This window comes from Callithrix jacchus, chromosome 8 (assembly GCF_049354715.1).
Source record: "Callithrix jacchus isolate 240 chromosome 8, calJac240_pri, whole genome shotgun sequence".
NCBI classification, from domain to species: Eukaryota; Metazoa; Chordata; class Mammalia; order Primates; family Cebidae; genus Callithrix; species Callithrix jacchus.
The window spans coordinates 19,572,405-19,592,075 of NC_133509.1; the positions used below are offsets into that span (position 1 = coordinate 19,572,405).

The 19,671-nt window shown below is 45.1% G+C and overlaps 1 protein-coding gene and 1 long non-coding RNA gene across 5 annotated transcripts in view; one reads left to right on the forward strand and one right to left on the reverse strand.

The window, feature by feature from the left end:
* Positions 1–6,807: 6,807 nt before the first annotated feature.
* Positions 6,808–12,821, reverse strand: LOC144577294 (uncharacterized). Its single transcript, XR_013520806.1, has 3 exons — positions 12,641–12,821; positions 12,289–12,337; positions 6,808–11,733 (listed from the first exon to the last, which is right to left on the reverse strand). It is a non-coding gene; the product is annotated as an uncharacterized LOC144577294 (long non-coding RNA).
* Positions 12,822–13,035: 214 nt separating this feature from the next.
* Positions 13,036–19,671, forward strand: part of BBS4 (Bardet-Biedl syndrome 4) — a 52,143-nt gene continuing 45,507 nt past the window's right edge. For all 4 annotated transcript variants that reach the window (XM_078333585.1, XM_078333581.1, XM_078333588.1 and 1 more), the window contains exon 1: positions 13,036–13,178. Coding sequence is in view for 1 of the 4 variants with exons in the window: in XM_078333582.1 (XP_078189708.1) it covers positions 13,097–13,178 (82 nt within the window). In the remaining 3 variants the exon portion in view is untranslated. The remainder of the gene's footprint in view (positions 13,179–19,671) is intronic.

Genomic DNA, 19,671 nt, shown 5'->3' on the forward strand with positions numbered 1-19,671 from the left:
GAAGTTTTATGGTTTTGGGATTTTATGTTTAGGTCTGTGATCCATCTCAAATTAATTTCTGTGAACAGAATGAGGTTTGGTTTTTTTCTTTTTCTTTGTTTTTTCAGACAGAGTTTTGCTCTTGTTGCCCAGGCTGGAGTACAATGGTGCGATCTCAGGTCACCGCAACTTCCGCCTCCTGGGTTTAAGCGATTCTCCTGCCTCGGCCTCCCCAGTAGCTGGGATTACAGGCATGTGCCACCACGCCCAGCTAATTTTGTATTTTTAGTAGAGATGGTGTTTCTCCATGTTGGTCAGGCTGATCTCGAACTCCCAACCTCGGGTGATCTGCCCACCTTGGCCTCCCAAAGTGCTGGGATTACAGGTGTGAGCCACCGCGCCTGGCCTGGTTTTTTTCAACATGGATATACGGTTGTTCTAGCAACATTTATTTAAAAAGATTTTTCTCTACCCATTAGATTGACTTGGTATCTTGGTTAAAAATTGATCATGTGTGTGTATGTCCACATTTTCTGCTCTGGTCCATCAATTTGTCTGTCCTTACATCAGTACCACACTTTGGATTATTGAAGCTTTCTAGTAAGTCCTGAAATTAGTAAATCCTTCACTTTTGTTCTTTTTCAATGTTGCTTTGGTTATTCTCAATTCTTTGGATTGTCATAAAAGTTTTATTTTTTTGAGACGGAGTTCCGCTGTTGTTACCCAGACTGGAGTGCAATGGCACGATCTTGGCTCACTGCAACCTCCGCCTTCTGGGTTCAAACAATTCTCCTGCCTCAGCCTCCCGAGTAGCTGGGACTACGGGCATGCACCACCATGCCCAGCTAATTTTTTTTTCTTTTTTTTTAGTAGAGACGGGGTTTCACCTTGTTGACCAGGATAGTCTCTATCTCTTGACTTCGTGATCCATCCGCCTCGGCCTCCCAAAGTGCTGGGATTATAGGCTTGAGCCACCGCGCCCGGCCTATAAAAGTTTTAGAATTAGCTCATCTTGTTTTTCAAACTTAGCGCTGCTGAGTGAACTGTGTTCATGCCACTGCATTCCAGCTCGGGTGACAGCAAGACCCTGTCTTAAAAAAACAAAAAACAAAAAAAAAACCCTGCTAGAATCTTGATCTGGGGTTTTGTTGCACCTGTAGTTCAATTTAGAATGAACATTTAATAGTATTGAGTCAGATAATCCATAAACATGTCGTGTTATTTACTTAGGTTTTAAATTTTTTTCTCAGCAATGTTTTATAGCTTCCTTATGTAAGACTTGCATATCTTACATTAGACTTTTTTCTTAGGCATTCGATTTTTTAATATTTTTAATTGTCATTTTACGTTGTCTGTTGCTGGTATCTAGAAATACAATTGATATTTTGTTTGTTGTTTTAGAGATGGGTCTCTCTCTGTTGCCCAGATTGGTCTCAAACTCCTGAGCTCAAGGGATTCTCCTGCCTCAGCCACCCAAGTAGCTGGGATTTTAGGCATGTGTAACTGTGCCTGGCTGATTTTTGTATGCTGATCTTGAATCTTGCCACCTTGCCAAATTCATTTATTAGTTCTATAAATAGTTCTCGTAGATTCCATACAGTTTTATATTAAATACATATACAACAGTGTAGTCTGCAAGTAACTTTTTTTTTTAATAGAGATGGGGTTTCTCCATGTTGGTCAGGCTGGTCTTGAACTCCTGACCTCAGATTATCCGCCCATCTTGGCCTCCCAAAGTGCTGGGATTACAGGCATGAGCCACCGCGCCAGGTCTGCAAATAACATTTTTACTTCTTTTCTGATTTTTATGCCTTTTTTCCTTTTTTTTTTTTTTTTTGCCTTTCTTGACTGGCTACAATACCTAGTGCAATGTTTAGCATGTGATGAGGGCAGGCACCTTGCCATTTTCTCTCAATCTTAGGGATAAAGGTTTTAATGTTTCATCACTAAGTATAATGTTAACTGTAAGTTTTTCATAAACCAGCCCAAAGAATGTTCTTTCTATTCCTAATTTAATTTGTTGAGAATTTTTATTAGGAAGGGTTGTTAAATTTTGTGAGATGCTTTTTTAGCATCTAATAAGATTATTTTGTATTTCTCATTTTTATTTATTTATTTTTTTTATTTTTTTTAAGACAGGGTTTCACCATGATGGTCAGGCTGGTCTTGAACACCCGACCTCAGGTGATCCACCCGCCTTGGCCTCCAAAGTGCTTGGATTACAGGCGTCTCGTTTTTATTTTGTTATGTTTAGGGGTTGGCAAACTGTGGCCCATGGGCCACATCCAGCCCATGAACAGTTTTATTGTTGTTTTATAGACAGAGTCTTACTTTCTTAATCAGGCTGCCAGGCTGGAGTGCAATGACACAATCATAGCTCACTGGAGCCTTGAGTTCCTGGACTCAATTACCCTCCTGCCTCAGCCTCCTGAGTAGCTAGGACTACAGGTGCATGTCACCACACCAGGCAAATTTAAGAAATTTTTTGTAGGTCTTGCCGTGTTGCCCATGATGGTTTCAAACTCCTGGCCTCAAGCACTCCTCCTGCCTTGGCCTCCCAAAGTGCTGGGATTAGTGGTATGAGCCACCACACTTGGCTCCAATGGACTGTTTTGTTTTTGTTTTGAGACAGGGTCTCTGTCACCCAGGCTGGAGTGTGGTGGCATGAACATGGCTCACTGCAGCCTCAACTTTCTGGGCTCCAGGGATCATCCTGCCTCAGCCTCCTGAATAGCTGGGACCACAGGTGTGCGCTACCACACCTAGTAATTTTTTAATTTTTTGTAGAGATGGAGTCTCACTTTGTTGCTGAGGCTAGTCTGAAAGTCCTGGGCTCAAGTGATTCTCCCACCTTGGCCTCCCAAAGTGCTTGGATCACAGACATAAGCCACCATGCCTGGCCCCCATGGACTATTTTTATACAATCTTCAACCTAATAATTGTTTACATTTTGAAAGGTTGTATAAAGGAGGAGGAGGAGAAGAGGAAGAGGAAATAGAAGGAGTCAGAGACCATATGTGGTCTGCCAAGCCTAAAGTATTTGCTATTTTGCTATTTCTCTCCCTCTCCCCACCCCGTCTCTCCCCGCTCTCGCTCCCGCTCCCTCTCCCTCTCTCTCTCTCTCTCTCTCTTTCTCTCTCTCTCTCTCCGCCCCCCAACTCCCTACCCCACATTCCTACTCCGTGTGTGTGTGGTTTAGTGGTCACTAGAATAACATTGTCCAGTAGAATTTTCTGTGATGATAGAAATAGTCTATATCTGAGTTGTACAATATGGTAGGTAAGGGGTGGTCGGTTATTGAACGCTTGGATGTGGCCAGTATAACCAGATTTTTAATTTTATTTAATTTTAATGAATTTAAGTAGCTACTATGGCTAGTAGCCACTGTACTGGACAGTGCAACACTAGAAATTACAATATACATCTGTTCTCTTGTTTTATATTTTACTTATATATGCTATAATCCCAACACCTCATTATTATTGCTCCTCATATTTTCCAGCAAATCTAATTTTCCATCTGATATAAATTCCCTTATTCTGAAGAACTACTTTCAGCATTCTTAGATGGCAGGTTTCGTTTTTGTTTTTGTTTTTGTTTTTTTTGAGAAGGGTCTTGCCCTCTCACCCATGCTGGAGTGCAGTGGTGTGATCACAGCTCACTGCAGCCTTGACCTCCCAGATTCAAGCAATCCTCCCACCTCTGCCTCCTGAGTAGCTGGTACCGTCGGCACATGGCACCGCACCCGGCTAATACTTCTTTTTATTTTTTGTAGACATGAAGTCTTGCTGTGTTAACCAGATTGATCTGGAACACCTAGGCTCGAGTGATCCTCCTGCCTTGTCCTCCCAAAGTGTTGGCATTACAGGCTTGAGACACCGTGCCCAGCCTATTGCAGTGATTTTTTTTTTTTTTCTATTTTGTTTCGTTTCTGAGACAGTCTCACTCTGTCGCCCAGGCTGGGGTGCAGTGGTGTGATCTTCAGCCTCTGCCTCCCAGCTTGAAGCAATTCTCCTGCCCTAGCCTCCCGAGCACACATCACCACACCCAGCTAACTTTTGTATTTTTAGTAGAGATGGGGTTTCACCATGTTGGCCAAGCTGGTCTCAAACTTCTGACCTCAGGTGATCCGCCTGCCTTGGCCTCCCAAAGTACTGGGATTACAGATGTGAGCCAATGTGCCCGGCCCTATTGCAGTTTTTAATAGAGATGAGTTCTCTCAGCTTTTGTCTATCAGAGAATGTCCTTACTTTTATTTTTGAGGGGTATTTTAGTTGGATATAGGATTCTATGTTGACCTTTTATTTCTTCTTTCAGTACTTTAAAGAAGTTATTTTATTGTACTCAGGCCTCATTTGTTTCTGATGAGAAGTCATTCATCATTTTAATTTTTATTTCCTTGTTCATAATGTACGGTTGTTCTCAATGGCTGCATCTGTACATTGTATTTAATTTTCAGCAGGTTGACTAGGATATGTCTAGGTATGTTTTTCTTTGTATAGCGTTTACTGAACTTTTTGGATGCGTGTTGATGGCTTTCATCAATACTGGATCTTTCTTGGCCATTGTTTACATTTTTCTCTTGTCTCTCTTGCTTCTCCTCTTTGGAGATTCCAGTTACATGTATATTAGATGACTTGATGTAAACCTACAGATCTCAGATTATTTTTCCCCTGCCCTTTTTTCTGTTTTCAGTTTGGATACTTTCCATTTAACCATCTTTAAGTTTTTTCATGCTTTCCAATGTTAACTTGTTAAACTTGTTTATTGAATTCTCCATTGAAAAATTTTTACTTTTAGTTATTATGGATACATAGTTGCACTGAATTCTTCATTTCTGATATTTTTATTTCTAACATTTCACTGAAATTTCCTATTCATGCATGTTTTCCACATTTTCCACTCTACTTTTTAACATTTTAATCAGTTATTTCATCGTTTTTTTAAATTTTTAATCAGTTAAAGATCTAAACTGATAATTCAACATCTAGGTCTCTTCTAGTTCTACTTCTGTCGAGCCCTTCCTCTCCCTTACCATGAATCTTATTTTCTTGCTTTTGCACGTCTTGTATATTTGATTGGGTGATGGACATTTTATGTTGAAAAAAGACCAAAAAACAAGAGAAATTGAACATTTATTTCCGAAACAGGGCATGCCCTTTGTTTTTGTTTTTGGTTTTCAGGCCTCTTGAATGGTGGCTCAGTCAATCTGATGTATATGAATTCTGGACTGGGGCTTCATTGCAGTTTTAGTTTAGTTTGATTTAGTTTGCCTCTAGCTTCAAATATTTTGAATGAAGGTAGAATCAGAACTCTCGTCTCAGCAGGGCCTGAGTTAGGGTTATTGTCAAGATTCCAGAGATCTGACTTTGCTTCGTAGCTCAGCCACCAGCTTTCAATATAGGAGATGTCTCCCTGCTTTACAGCCTTGCTGTCAGGATTCTTTTTTATCAGTGGGCTAGGGGAGAGGAGGATATTTTTCTCAGCTCTCACGTGTGCCCTGCCCTTTTGTGGAGGAATGCCCACAATGCCTAGGGGATGGGTTCCTCGGCTTCCCATAGTACTGGCATGAACTACGGCACCTGGCCTCCCCCTTGGTATTTCTGACCCCACTTGGCCTCTAAGAGTGTCTCTGTTGGATTTCATAGCAATCCTGCCTCCCCTTTCATGTTTAGAGTGTTTTGCCCTTGGGAGAAGGTCAAGCTCTCTCAGCTTTCCTTCTATTATCCACACCTTCAGTGCACTATACCTTCCTGTACCTGGTTTTCATCTAAGGGGTAAGATTGAGGGGAAGCCTTCCTCTGTGGATTTGGGTCCTCTAGGTTCTAATGTCAAACCAACCTCCAAAGAGGTGTGAAAATTTTGTTAAATTTCAGCAGGTTTCTCTTTCCTCCCCCTATAGTATTCCTCTTCCTGCCATAGTTCAACTAGGAATAACAACAGCCATGGGGTTGTTGTTCTCCTATGAAGGACTTGGCACTTTCTGGCGTTTGGATCATTTAGGTTTCTTTGGATTTTGTTTTTGTTTTGAGTCAGGGTCTCACTCTGTTACCCAGCCTGGAGTACAGGAATAGGATCTCAGCTCACTACAACTTCTGCCTCCCTGGCTCAATCAATCCTCCCGCCTCAGCCTCCTGAGCAGCTGGGACTACAGGCGTGTACCACCATGCCCGGCCAATTTTTGTATTTTGTGTAGAAACAGGGTTTTGCCATGTTGCCCAGGCTGATCTGAAACTTCTGACCTCAAGCGATCTGCCTGCCTTGGCCCCCCAATGTTCTGGGGTTACAGGTGTGAACCACTGCTCCTGACTTAGATTTCTTTGTGTCCTTAGCCTTCTAATGAGTTAAACATATTTTTATTTTCTAGCTACTCTGACCTTTTGTTGCTGTTTGCTAGAGTGGGAGCTCTATTCCCTTGTGACTTTCTTTGTACAATCCAGTAGTGAATTTCAGGAATAAGAGTTTTTTTTTTTTTTTTTTTTTAAGACGGAGTTTCACTCTTGTTACCCAGGCTGGAGTGCAATGGCGCTATCTTGGCTCACCGCAACCTCCGCCTCCCGGGTTCAGGCAATTCTCCTGCCTCAGCCTCTTGAGTAGCTGGGATTACAGGCACGCGCCACCATGCCAGCTAATTTTTTGTATTTTTAGTAGAGACGGGGTTTCACCATGTTGACCAAGATGGTCTCAATCTCTTGAGCTCGTAATCCACCTGCCTCGGCCTCCCAAAGTGCTGGGATTACAGGCTTGAGCCACCACGCCCGGCCAAGAGTTTATTTTTTTTAACAAAAGAAATTTTTTTAGTCTGGGCATGGTGGCCCACGCCTGTAATCCTAGCACTTTGGGAGGCCAAGGCAGGCAGATCACCTGAGGTAAGCAGTTTGAGACCAGCCTGGCCAACATGGTAAAACCCATCTCTACTAAAAATACAAAAATTAGCCAGGCATGGTGCCAGGCATCTGTAATCCCAGCTACTTGGGAGGCTGAGGCAGGAGAATCGCTTGAACCTGGGAGGCGGAGGTTACAGTGAGCCAAGATCATGCCACTGCACTCCAGCGAGACTCCCTCTTTTTGTCTTTTTGAGACAGGCCTCATTGTCACCCAGGCTGGAGTGCCATGACATGATCATAGCTCTCTGCCACCTTGACCTTCTGGGCTCAAGTGATCCTTCTGCCTCAGCCTCTTGAGTAGCTGGGACCACAAGCATGTGCCACCATGTCTGGCTAATTTTTACATTCTTTTGCAGAGTTGGGGTCTCGCTATGTTGCCTGTGATCCTCCCGCCTCGGTTTTCCAAAGTGCTGGGATTAAAGGCATGATCCACCATGCCGGGTTAGGAATGGGAGTTTAAACAATAGTTTTATTTGCATATTTCATTAACTAGTATTTTTTTCTTTTTTGAGACAGAGTCTGGCTCTGTCACCCAGACTGGAGTGCAGTGGGGCGATCTAGGCTCACTGCAACCTCCGCCTCCTGGGTTCAAGCAATTCTCATGCCTCAGCCTCCCTAGTATCTGGGATTACAGATGCCCACCACCACGCCTGGCTAATTTTTGTATTTTTAGTAGAGACAGAGTTTTACCATGTTGGCCAGGCTGGTCTCAAACTCCTGACCTCAGTTGATCCACCCGCCTCGGCCTCCCAAAGAGCTGGGATTACAGGTGTGAGCCACTGTGCCTGGCCTCATTTACTCTTTTTAAAATTAAAAGTACATGGATAATACAATGTTAAATTTTGTAGAATCCTAAGTAATGAAAAGCAACACCTTCCCATCTTAAGTCCCCTAGTCCCTCTACTCCCTCCACAGAGACAAATATCTTACCAGTTTGTTGTGTTTTCTTTTCCAAATTGTATTTATCAACTGTGTCAATATATCTCCCTCATGTTTTTTATTTTTTATTGAGACAGAGTGTCTCATTGTGTTGCCTAGGCTGGTCTCAAACTCCTGGCCTCCTACCTCGGCTTCTCACAGTGCTGGCATGAACTACTGCACCTGGCCTCCCCCTTACTATTTTTTTAGACATGAATGGAAGCATACTATATTTTCTACACTTTATTTCTTTCATGTAACTCTTTTAACATCTTGAGGACTTTTACAGGCCGCATAATATGTCTTAGATGTATTTTAGTTTATTTAAACAGTGACTATTGATGGACATTTCCATGTTTCCAGTATTTTTTCTCACAAACAATGCAGTATTATGCCTTTGCCCACATACACCATTGATTGCTATTGAGTTTATCTGTAGTATCAAGAATGGGCATGGTATTTCCTAAAGTGTTGGCTGAACTCTCAAGGCTTCGTGATATAGGTTTTGGAAGGACTGGACACTTCCACAGAGGCATAAGGTGCTAGAGACTTGCCTAGCAGGTGGCATCAGAACGAAGTTGACTATGCGCCAGGTCAAAATTTTTCATAGAGACAGGTCTCACTGTGTTGCCCAGGCTGGTGTTGAACCCCTGGGCTCAAGCAATCCTCCTGCCTCAGACTTCCAAAGAGTGTTGGCTGGACTCTCAAGAGTTTGTGGTATAGGTTTTGGAAGGACTGGACACTTCCAAAGAGGCATAAGGTGCTAGAGACTTGCCCAGCAAGAGGCATCAGAACAAAGCTGTTTGGGATTACAGGTGTGAGCCACAGTATCCAACCTATTATGTTTTTTAAAAGAGATTGTTCTAATTATGTATCTAATTAAAGCACATTACGTTTAGTGATTGCAATTTGAGAAACGAATGTCCTTTCTTATTGAAAAAGGCCCTTGTACAGAAAGTGCTCTACCTTCCTCACAAGATCTGGGGTCAAAGGAGAGATTTGGAAGCATATAACAACGGCTTCTAGTTACTGAATAAAGAATGTCATTTGCTCCTCACAGACCCCTTTCAAGGAGATTTTATATATTGGGAAACAGGCTCACGAGCTTTCTACAAACATCTTTGTCCTTTAGTCTTCCTATTTCAGTAATTGGCTATGCCACTCATCCAGTAGCTTTCAAAGTTAGAAACCTGGCAATCTTCCTTTAACACCCATTTCCCTTTCCTTCATCCCCCCGTCTCCAGTTCTGTGCTACTGTGGGTTTTTCCACCTCTAAACTTAAGAATCCGTTTACTTTTTCTCCATCTCCTTTGCCATCGCTCTAGTCCAAGTGAAGTGTTTCATCATCTCATTTATAGTACCCTTTAGTTTACCCTAGATTATCAATTTTGTCACCCTCCCAATTCAGTCTCTACTCATGAGCTAACATGAGCATATTAAATGTTCATTCTGACCATGCCATTCCTTGCTCGAAACTCTCTAGTGCCTTCCCAATGCCCTTACAATAAATCCTCATACGGCCTTTGTGGATCTGCACTCCTGTCTCTTCTCCTGTCTCAACCAACCCGGTCACATTTTTCTCTTTTCACACTGGTCTTCATTCCATGCTGCAGACTGGCTGAGTTTCTTCCATCCTCGGGGCCTTTGCACAAGTTCTTCCTTTGCCTTAGAATTCTTTCCTGGCCTACACACATCTTTGTCCCCTTTCCCTAAGCTAATGCCTTACCCTTTAGGTCTCATTTGAAACACTCTTACCCGGGAAAAACTTCCCTATCCAAACAAGTCTAGATTGGCTCCCTGTTATTTGTTCTAACTGTTGTATATTTCTCCTTCTTAGCCTCACAATTCTTGATATGTTGTACTTTTCATTTTCTTAGTCTCTATTATTGGAATAGATAACACATCCATATAGTACAGAATTCAAAGTGTACTAAAAGTATAGAGTAAAAAGTCTTCTCTTCCCTGTCCCCCTGCTACCCAGTCCTCCTCTTTAGAACCACTTTTAGCGTATTGAATATCCTTCCAGAAATATTTTCTAAGTATTCAAGCAATTATGTGTATAATATTCCTCTTTATTTTTGCCTTTTTACTGATACAGATACTATATGAATTTTTTGCACTTTATCTGCTAATAATGTATCTTGGCAATTATTCTGTATTGATATGTAAATAGTTGCCTCTTTTTCACGTGCCAAATAGTATGGACTTAAAATTTATTTAACCTCAATCTAGACTGGTTTTAGGCATTGGTTATTACAAATAATGCTGCATTGAACACCTTTGTATGTAAAAGTCATTTCCCACATCTATGCCTATAAAATAAATTACTAGAATTGAAATAAGTGAGTTAAAGATTATGTGCATTTTTAATTTTGGTAGTTATTGCCAAACTGCTCTCAGTGGAAGTTTTACCAATTCCCACTAGTGAATGCATGTGTCCTTACAATTATGTCAGTAAAATTTTTGTCCTTTGCCAATGCAAGAAATGGAAAGTATCTCTTGGAAACTAACTTGCATGTTTTTTTTTCCTTGCACAATTATATTTTCATATGTTAAACAGCCATTTGTATTTCTTGGTGAACTAACTGTTCATAAACTTTGCTTACTTATTATGTCTGACTAATTTGCTACACTCTAAATTCCCAATTCATACTTAAGTCTAGCCCTTGCAATTTAGACAGACAATCTGCATCTTCAGTGGTTTCCCCACCAAAAATCCACAGGCTCCTGAATTTTACATGGGCCTAGCAGTCTTACTGAAAATTGGAAGTCTTAAGGTATCACTCATTTTATGCAGTGTGAGGACTTTCACACTCTGAATTGTACCACTCTTGACTGATTTTTTTCTTCTTTACTCTGTCCAGCACTGTGCCCTTATTAGCCAGAGAAATGTTTCCCTTTCTCCCAGGAAATGTTCTGACCTTACCCTGGTCCCTCAAGGACTCTCCTTCTCTCCCAGATTAACTTTCAAGGAGTTTCTCCAACCCAAAATGGCACCCTTCCTGAAAAGGTTTCTAGTGGATACCGTTTTCTGTACCTCACTACAGATGTATTATTCTCCTTGGCTCCCCTCTTTCCACTTTGCTATGGCAAACTTTTTCCAGAAATATATCAAATTAAATGAATGTCCCTTTGGTGATTTTTGTTGGGATCCATGGTATTGATTCCTTCTAGTTTAGATAATTCCAGTGTGGCAAGCTTTTATTCCTAGCATACAGCTCATGAGGAGAATGTTATAGTCACTTGGTATTATTAATACTAAAATAGTAAACAAGAACACAAAATTTGTTAGATTACAAATAGATTTTTTTTCTAGGCTGGGCGCAGTGGCTCATGCCTGTAATCCCAGCACTTTGGGAGGCCAAGGCAGGCAGGTTGCTTTGAGCTCACGAGTTCAAGACCAGCCTGGGCAACATGGCGAAACCTCCTCTGTACTGAAAATACAACAAGTTAGCCAGGTGTGGTGGCACATGCTTGTGGTCCCAGCTACTGGGGAGGCTGAGGTGGGAGGATGGCTTGATCCTGGAGGCAGAGGTTGCAGTGAGCCCAGTTCATGCCATTGCACTCCAGCCTGGGTGACAGAGTGAGACTCTATCTCAAATAATAATAATAGGAAGTAATGAATTAGCATGAATGAGAAAGGCATGACCTGCAGTCAGTCACCGCATGGTCAAAGACAGTGGACACCAACTCACTCTCAGAATGAAGTACAATCAACCCAATGTGGGCAAACTGTGGGGTTACCCCCCCATCATTGTCATCTGCGGTCTTTGTGGCTTGCCCTTCAGGCCTTTCCTCTGACCTTGCCATCTCCAGGGAGCCCTCTTGCTAGCCGAAGCCTGGGCTCCCCATCTCAGAACCATGTGCATACTTGTCCTGGAGGTGTTTTTTTGCCTGTGCCTCCTGGAGGGCAGGGGCCATCTGGGACACACCTGCATCCCAGCAGTTGCTAAATTAATGAACAAACAAATACCAAGTCTTTCACAATGGAACTTGAGAGTGGTGGTAGTGGTAGTGGCAGCTCCATCTGGGGGATGAGGCAAGGTGGAGTCTTGGTTTTGGGGGTGGCTTGCAAGAGAAGAGGCGAGACTATTCGCAGCTAAAGGAGTGGCCAGGGTGAATGCCAAGCATTTTCCTGATTGGGAGCCGTGGGTTTGTTTAAAGGTAGGGCTAGGAAAGGGGTGAAACCAGTTAACAGGAGAGGTAGCTAGTGCTGGACTGGAGTGAAAGACATCTGCAGAGGCAGGAGACAGGATGGCAGGGAGAGGAGTTGGCCTAGGACAGAACAGGACAGCACTTTTTTGAAGACTGGCAGGCAGGAGGAAAAGAGGGATTGAGAAATGAGCTGGAGGTCCTCAGTCAGCTAGGAGAAGACCTGAAAGAGGGCCAAGTGGGGATCAGCTGCTGTTGGGAGCAGCAGTGACTCACATGGAGGGAGGATCAGGGATGGGGACTGGGGAGTGGTGGGGAAGTGGGGTTTAAGGGGTGGGAAAGACATACTTACAGGGGATGGAAAGGCCCAGTGGCAACTTTGGTTAAGTGCTGGTTCTGTCCTGGAGAGGAATCCGAGGGGAGAGCCTGATCAGATCCACAGCCCACTCAGAGGGAAGGGGTACTACAGGGGTGCAGGAGGAAGAGCAGCTGAGAAGTAGGAATGCCCGGGACTGGATCCAACTGGAAAGGGGCAGATATGCTCCCACGATCAGGGTAGGGACCCTCTAGGAAGGGAGCATTTCGAGAGGGAGGTTGTCTGGAGCACTGGATGGGGGTCCTGGCGGTGATTTCTGGGAAGGGAAAGTCTGGGGCAGGGTGGTGAGGAGTCAGGGAAGAAACTGTGGGGTCCATTCCTCCCCTACCTCCTGAGCCCTGGATTCTGAGGACACCAGGAAAGGGAGTTCAGTGGCACAGGAGGGTCCAGGGCAGGAGACAGAGAGGGGCCTCTCAGGTTTTCTTGGAAATGAACTCTGACCACCAGTGTGAATAGTTATGCAGAAAGCTGAGCAGGCACCCAGCGAAATCTGGCCCTTCCCCTCTTCTGGAGTAAGCAGCCCCTCCCCTCTCCTGGAATGGGTGGGGCCAGTGGGTGCATGGGCAGCTTTCCTTGTGATGCCACAGGTCCCTCTGGACAGTCTGCTGCCTGGCCACACCTCCTTTCCCTTTCATCTTTCTCATCAACCAATGGGCTTGGAGCATTGAGGCCACGCCCCTATTCTGTGTTCTAGTGAGGCCCTGGTTACCCCTCTTCTGGCTCAGTCACACAGCTGCCTGGTGGGTGACTGGAGGTGTTTAGCAGTCCCTCAGGGATTGCGGTGATGTGGCCCCAACCCCTCCTCCCTCCCCACCCTACAATGTTAGAAAAACCCGACAGAGCAAATTGGCTGTGGCAAGAAAAAGGTAAAACGCACTAGGTTGTGCCACCACCCCCCACCCAGCTGCAGACCTCCTCCCACAGCAGGACCACTGCCAGAATTCACGCCACTCCTGAGGCACACCGGGTTGGGCCTCCCTGGTCCCTCTGGGGGCTCCCTCCACCAAAATCTTGTCAGCTAGCAATGTCCCCTCACTAGCTAGCCCCTGCTCTCAACAGTCACCCCAGGTGACTTTGGGCTGGTGACTCCTGGGACTCCCTGCTTCAGACTCAGCCCTCACCTCCTGCCGCCCCAAGTCTTACCCCTTTGGGGTCTTGGGGCTTGTGTCTCCAAGGACCTGGGTCCCCCAGCCCCTGCCCTTGCCAGTTGCCCCTGGGTATCTTTGGGCCAGCGACTCCCAGGGCTCCCCACTGCAGACTTTGCTCTCACCTCTTGCTGTCCCAAGCCTGACCTCCCTGGGCTCTTTGGGCTCCAGTCTCCAAGGACTTGGGTCCTGGCCCTGCACCCCCTCCCCCCACTGTAGAGCTCAGTGCTCCAAGCCCATTGGTTGATAAGAAAGATGCAGGCATAATGTTGATGTGACCCCCCGACCCCCAGAGAGGAGTAAAATGTAATAACATCACAGACCCCTGTCGTTACTGCCACGGGACCGGCCTTTGATCTTACAACCAGTCCCCTAAGCATTCTCATCCCATTTCCGGTTCCTCTGGTTGCAGCACAAATTTCCAACTAAAAGGGGAATTGGAACTAGGGACCTAGGAGCGAGAGGTTTCAGGCTGCCCACTCCTTTAACATAGACCTTGACAGTGTGAAAAGCCTACACTTCCCCTGTGAGCTCAAAATGTTGACAGTGTCTCTGGGTGGCAATGGGAGAATGGGTTTGGTTTGGTTTTTTCCCAGGCTTCTACCCTACAGAGACATTTTAACATTTTTTTTCTGGGTTTTCCACCTCCTATTCAAATTCTCCATGGTTTTTGGGACCAGACTGCCCTTTAGTCAGTGGTCTCTGGAATGAGATCTGCTTATCTTCTATGGAAAAGATCTTGGGAAACTGAACTTGACAGCTTGAATCTTCCTTATATCATCCCAACCTGGGCTACTTTGAGTGCCACAGGATAAATGTGGGCTGTCTTTCTGAAGCATCAGCTTCTGTTGATTCTCTTGAGAGAGAAAAAACACTAATGTAGTTAGGGATGACAGTCACATAGGTTGCTAAGAGACTTCTCTCTGAAATGAGGCTTGGGTTGTCCTCTTTCTGATAAATTCCCAGATTTAAGAGAAAGGCTACCTTCTACCATGAGGATACATTGATGTAAAAGTTTGACAGGTAACCAGGCATAGTGGCTCACACCTGTAATCCCAGAACTTTGGGAGGCTAGGTGGGTGGATCACCTGAGGTCAGGATTTCAAACCAGCCTGGCCAACCTGGTGAAACCCCATCTCTATTAAAAATACAAAAATTAGCTGTGTGTGGTGGCAGGCATCTGTAATCCCAGCTGCTTGGGAGGCTGAGGCAGGAGAATTGCCTGAACCCAGGAGGAAGAGGTTTCAGTGAGTGAGATCATGCCACTGCACTCCAGCCTGGATGACAGAGCAAGATTCCATCTGAAAAAAAAATTTTGAGAGGTACTAGTGCACTTCTTAACACTAACAGATGTGTGAGGATGTATGACTCTAAACTACACGGTGTATACTTCCTTCCTACTTAATATTTTCCTTTCAGTCTGGGCGCGGTGGCTCAAGCCTGTAATCCCAGCACTTTGGGAGGCTGAGGCGGGCGTATCATGAGGTCAAGAGATCGAGACCATCCTAGTCAACATGGTGAAACCCCGTCTCTACTAAAAATACAAAAAAAAATTAGCTGGACATGGTGGCGCGTGCCTGTAATCCCAGCTACTCAGGAGGCTGAGGCAGGAGAATTGCCTGAACCCAGGAGGCGGAGGTTACGGTGAGCCGAGATCGCGCCATTGCACTCCAGCCTGGGTAACAAGAGCGAAACTCCGTCTCAAAAAAAAAAAAAAAAAAATTTTACTCTTCAACCTCTGCCTCTGAGTTTAGTCCCCAGCAGCTGCTGATTCATGGCAAAACCCAGAGCTTGGAGTAAGAAGACTGAGTTTAAGTTCCAGTATTGCGTTTTTTTTTCTAAGCGATGATACCAATCCCTGTCAGTTGCTAAGTAATTGTGACAACACCTCGTGCAGTTGTTGGTGGCATTAAATCAGATGGTGTATAACAGTGTTTTGTAAAAACTGTAAAGGAGGATGTGGCTGTAGGGGCTGGTGGTTCTCACGGGTATTCCTGCTCTTCTTTCCCACACTTAAAAGGATATCAACAGAGGAACAGTCCTGGTGTTCTGGGAGGAGCACAGAGGAAAAAGAAAAAAAATGGCAGTAGCCCTGAGCTAACCACTCCTGGTAGCTGCTACTCACCTGGGGATGTAAGTCTTAGCTGGCCAGGCTCCGGAGGGGAAAGGGGGCTCAAGGGGCAATAGAGGGTAAGTGTTAAGATTGTGGAAGAACTGCCAGGTGCTGGTTAAGAATTCTGGGTTTGAATCCTGACTCTCCATCTGCTAGATATGATTTAGGGCAAGTTGTTTGAGCAACTTTCACATCTGTAAAATAGAGGTGGTATTGTTTGACTTGCAGTTGTGAAGTTTAAATGAGATTTGTTATTGTTGTTTTTACGTTAATTCCTAGTACACGGCCTGCCGTAAACACCCAGGACACCCAGGAAATGGTTGTTGCTGTTTGATTTTCCTCATCCCAGTCTCAAGGGGAAGCCAGGCCAATGCGAACAGCCACTTGCCATCAGGCTGTCCCTTTAGGAGTCACCGAAAGGGCCCCAGGGTGTGGTGAGGGATAGCCCCAGGCACTAGGATTAAGAGAAGCTCTAACTAGCTACCAGCTTGCTGGGTGACCACAGAAAAATTGCTTCTTTCCCTTGGCCTCCTGTAAGATGATACTGGATAAGATCAGTGTCTTTCAAACTTTTTTTTAGTAGAGACAGGGTTTCACCATGTTGGCCAGGCTGGTCTCGAACTCCAGACCTCATGATCACCCGCCTCAGCCTCCCAAAATGCTGGGATTACAGGCATGAGCCACCGCACCTGTCCTCAAACTTGGTTTTTAGCTGGAGCCCCCTTTGTTTAAGTGAACCCTTACTTAGAAGTCTGGTGTGTGTTTTTTGTTTGTTTGTTTTTGAGACAGAGTTTCACTCTTGTTGCCCAGGCTGGAGTGCAATGGCTTGATCTCATTTACCTCCGCCTCCCAAGTTCAAGCTATTCTCCTGCCTCAGCCTCCTGAATAGCTGGGATTACAGGCATGCACCACCATGCCTGGCTAATTTTGTATTTTTGGTAGAGATGGAGTTACTCCATGTTGGTCAGGGTGGTCTCGAACTCCCGACCTCAGGTGATCTCAAACTCCTGCCTCAGCCTCCTAAAGTACTGGGATTACAGGTGTGAGCCACCACACCTGGCAGAAGTCTGTTTTTTTAAATGGAGATGCAGGTCCGGAGCTCTACCAGATTCAGTAATATAACTATGCAAGCGTGTTTATTAAAAGCTAAAAAAAAGTTATGAGATTAAAAAAAATTATAGGATGAGGCCCAGCACCGTGGCTCATGCCTGTAATCTCAGCACTTTGGGAGGCCAAGGCAGGCTAATCACATTGAGGTCAAGAGTTCGAGACTAGCCTGGCCAACATGGAGAAACCCTGTCTCAAAGAAAGAAAAATGTTATGGGATAAAAATTGTTGTGGAAAAGTTGTGGCAAAAAAAATGTTGTGGCAAAAATGTAGAAAAAAGTTTTATAAAAGATTATAAAAAAGTTATGAAAAAATTATGGGATTAAAGAAAAGTCATGGGATAAAAATAAAAATAAAAGCAGGCCTCTGTCAGCAGGGCCTGGAGAAGTAGGCCTGGAGTCTCCGCCTCCACCATGTCCCTACCACCCCTTCCCTTTACCGTTAGGCAAGGCAAGACTCCTGTCTAAAGGGGGAAGACAGACCCTGTGCTACCGTGACCTGGGCTGAGTCCTTAAATTGCTGGATGATGATGATGATTGTTATTTAAGAGCTAGAGGCTGGTGAAGTTCATTGATTTGGAGGCCTGATGGCCTCATTCCTCTCACCAAAGCAACTTTTTCCTCTTGGTTGGGGATTCCCATCTTCTTATTCAGAGAGGCAGCTGAGGCAGGAAAGTGGTGCTAACTGTGGACCAGGCGAGGGTACGGGCTGCTGGGGTGGCCCCCCTTCCCCAGTGTGCATATTGTATCTGTGTAACATTTTGAATATTCTGGGGGGAGGGGGAAGGCTGCCCCCCCACCCCCGAATCGTACCTAGCGGATGTTGGAACTGGCACATGCAGAGAAGGTTCTAATAGTTATTTGCAGCTGGGAAACTTATTTATTGATAGCAGAGGACAGAGGAAGGAGGTGGGGATGGGTTATGTCTCCCGGGTGATGTGACTCCTGTTTTTTTTGCTTTTTTTTTTTTTTTTTTTTTAATAAATGGATTTAGCCACACTGCTCAGCCTGGTGTATTCCCATTTCCCTCACTGGGTCCTGAAGTTTGTGCCACTGAACAAGCAGCCCCAGAGTGTCTGAGCATGTCCAGCTGGGCTGTTGGGGACCTTCCAGGCCTGTTACCTGTGTGCTGCCTGCTGACATCTGGGGGATTTCACAGGGACTGCCATGGCACGTCCGGCCCTGACAGCCAGCAGGCTCAGAAGCCTGATCTAGAGGTGGCCGGGAAGGCAGGTACCAGCACCCAAGGGCACTGACTTCCATCCACCCCCGGCATCTTCCGTTCCATTCCCCTGCCTCCCTGTCCTCCTGTCTGCTCCTGGTGGCCTGTTCTGTCTGTCCCTCCAGAGTGCCCACTGCCCCGCAGGCTCCCTCCAGGCTGAGTTCATGGCCCTCCTGCCCCCTAGTGGCCAGAGCCAGCTTCACAGGATAAGACCAGCTAAGCTCCAGGGTCTTTCCAGGAAAAGTGTCCCTTGGAAAGGGTGTGACCTTTTCACCGCTCCCAACAGCACCCCAGAAATGGCTTGGCCTTTCTCTTCCCCTGAGCTCCACAGAAAACACAGCCAGCAGAGGACACATTCCCCGTCATCCAGAAATTGGTCTGATTCTCAGCGGAGGGACAGCAGGACTGGTAGAGACTGTCAGGAGGGACAGCAGGACTGGTAGAGACTGTCCGGAGGGACAGCAGGACTGGTAGAGACCGTCAGGCCACATAGCTGCCTACACAGCACCACCATGCTTGGCGGGGGCAGGAGGGATGGCGGGGCCTGGTTGTCCACATGCTGGGCATGACAGGGAGGCTCACTGGAGGTGGTGCACTTTGGAGGTGCGATGTCAGGGACAGATATGGGTCTCAGTAAAGAGATTTGCTCTTTTAAAATTTCTGCACCAATTTGCCTATACCCAGTGATGACACATAGCAACTTATTTTTTACTTTCTAAAGACAGGCTATCATGGAAAGCGATCAAGCTGCCCTTCTATGAATATAACTCAATTGCCTTCTAGCCATAGGCTGCATGCTTCATATTATTCTCAGAAATAAGAAATGAGTTGAGCTGAACCATCTATAGCCGTACACTGAAAGTTCCCACCATAACCTCTAGCACATATGAATCGACTTGCTTAATGTATGAAACCAATGGAATGGTATGAAAAGTCCTATTTCATTCAAGCTGTCGAGTTATGCACACAGTAGTACAGACACAGCCCTAACTGCAGCCTGCCCTCTGGAAAGAACGTGTCTCTGTTCATATGGAAATGACCATGGCACTGCACTCGAGCCTGTACAACAGAGTGAGACCCTGTATCAAAAATGAAAAAACTAAGCACCATGGATTAGAAATGAATGATTTTTCATCTTTACATCTTTTTTTTTTTTTTTGAGACTGAGTCTCAGTTTGTCTCCCAGGCTAGAGTGCAGTGGCACAATCTTGGCTCACATAGGCAAGGTGTTTAATATTCATTAAACACCTCTGAAAGGTGGAGAATTTAGCATCAGACATGGTGACTGGTGCCTGTAATCCTAGCTACTTGAGGGGATGAGTTGGGAGTGTTAAAAGGTGGGGGATGTCCAGGTTCTTGGTGTCTTGAACAAAGAATTGGATAAAATGCACAAACACAGCAAGGAAGGGATGAAGTGATTTATTGAACGTGACAGTAGCCTCCACAGTGTGGGAGGGGCCTGAGTGCAACAGTTCAAGGGCCCTGTTACAGAATGTTTGGGAGTTTAAATACCCTCAGAGGATCCCATTGGTTATTTTCAGTATGACTTATGTAAACAGAGAGGATGAAGTAAACTTACAAAGTCATTTACAGCCTATACCCTATCGAGAGAATATTTCCTGTTATAGCTGAAGTGTGAATAGGTCTTATGTTCCCTGGATCCAGACCAATTTCTTTTTTTTGAGACAGAGTTTCACTCTTGTTGCCCAGGCTGGAGTGCAATGATGTGATCTTGGCTCACTGCAACCTCTGCCTTTTGGGTTCAAGCGATTC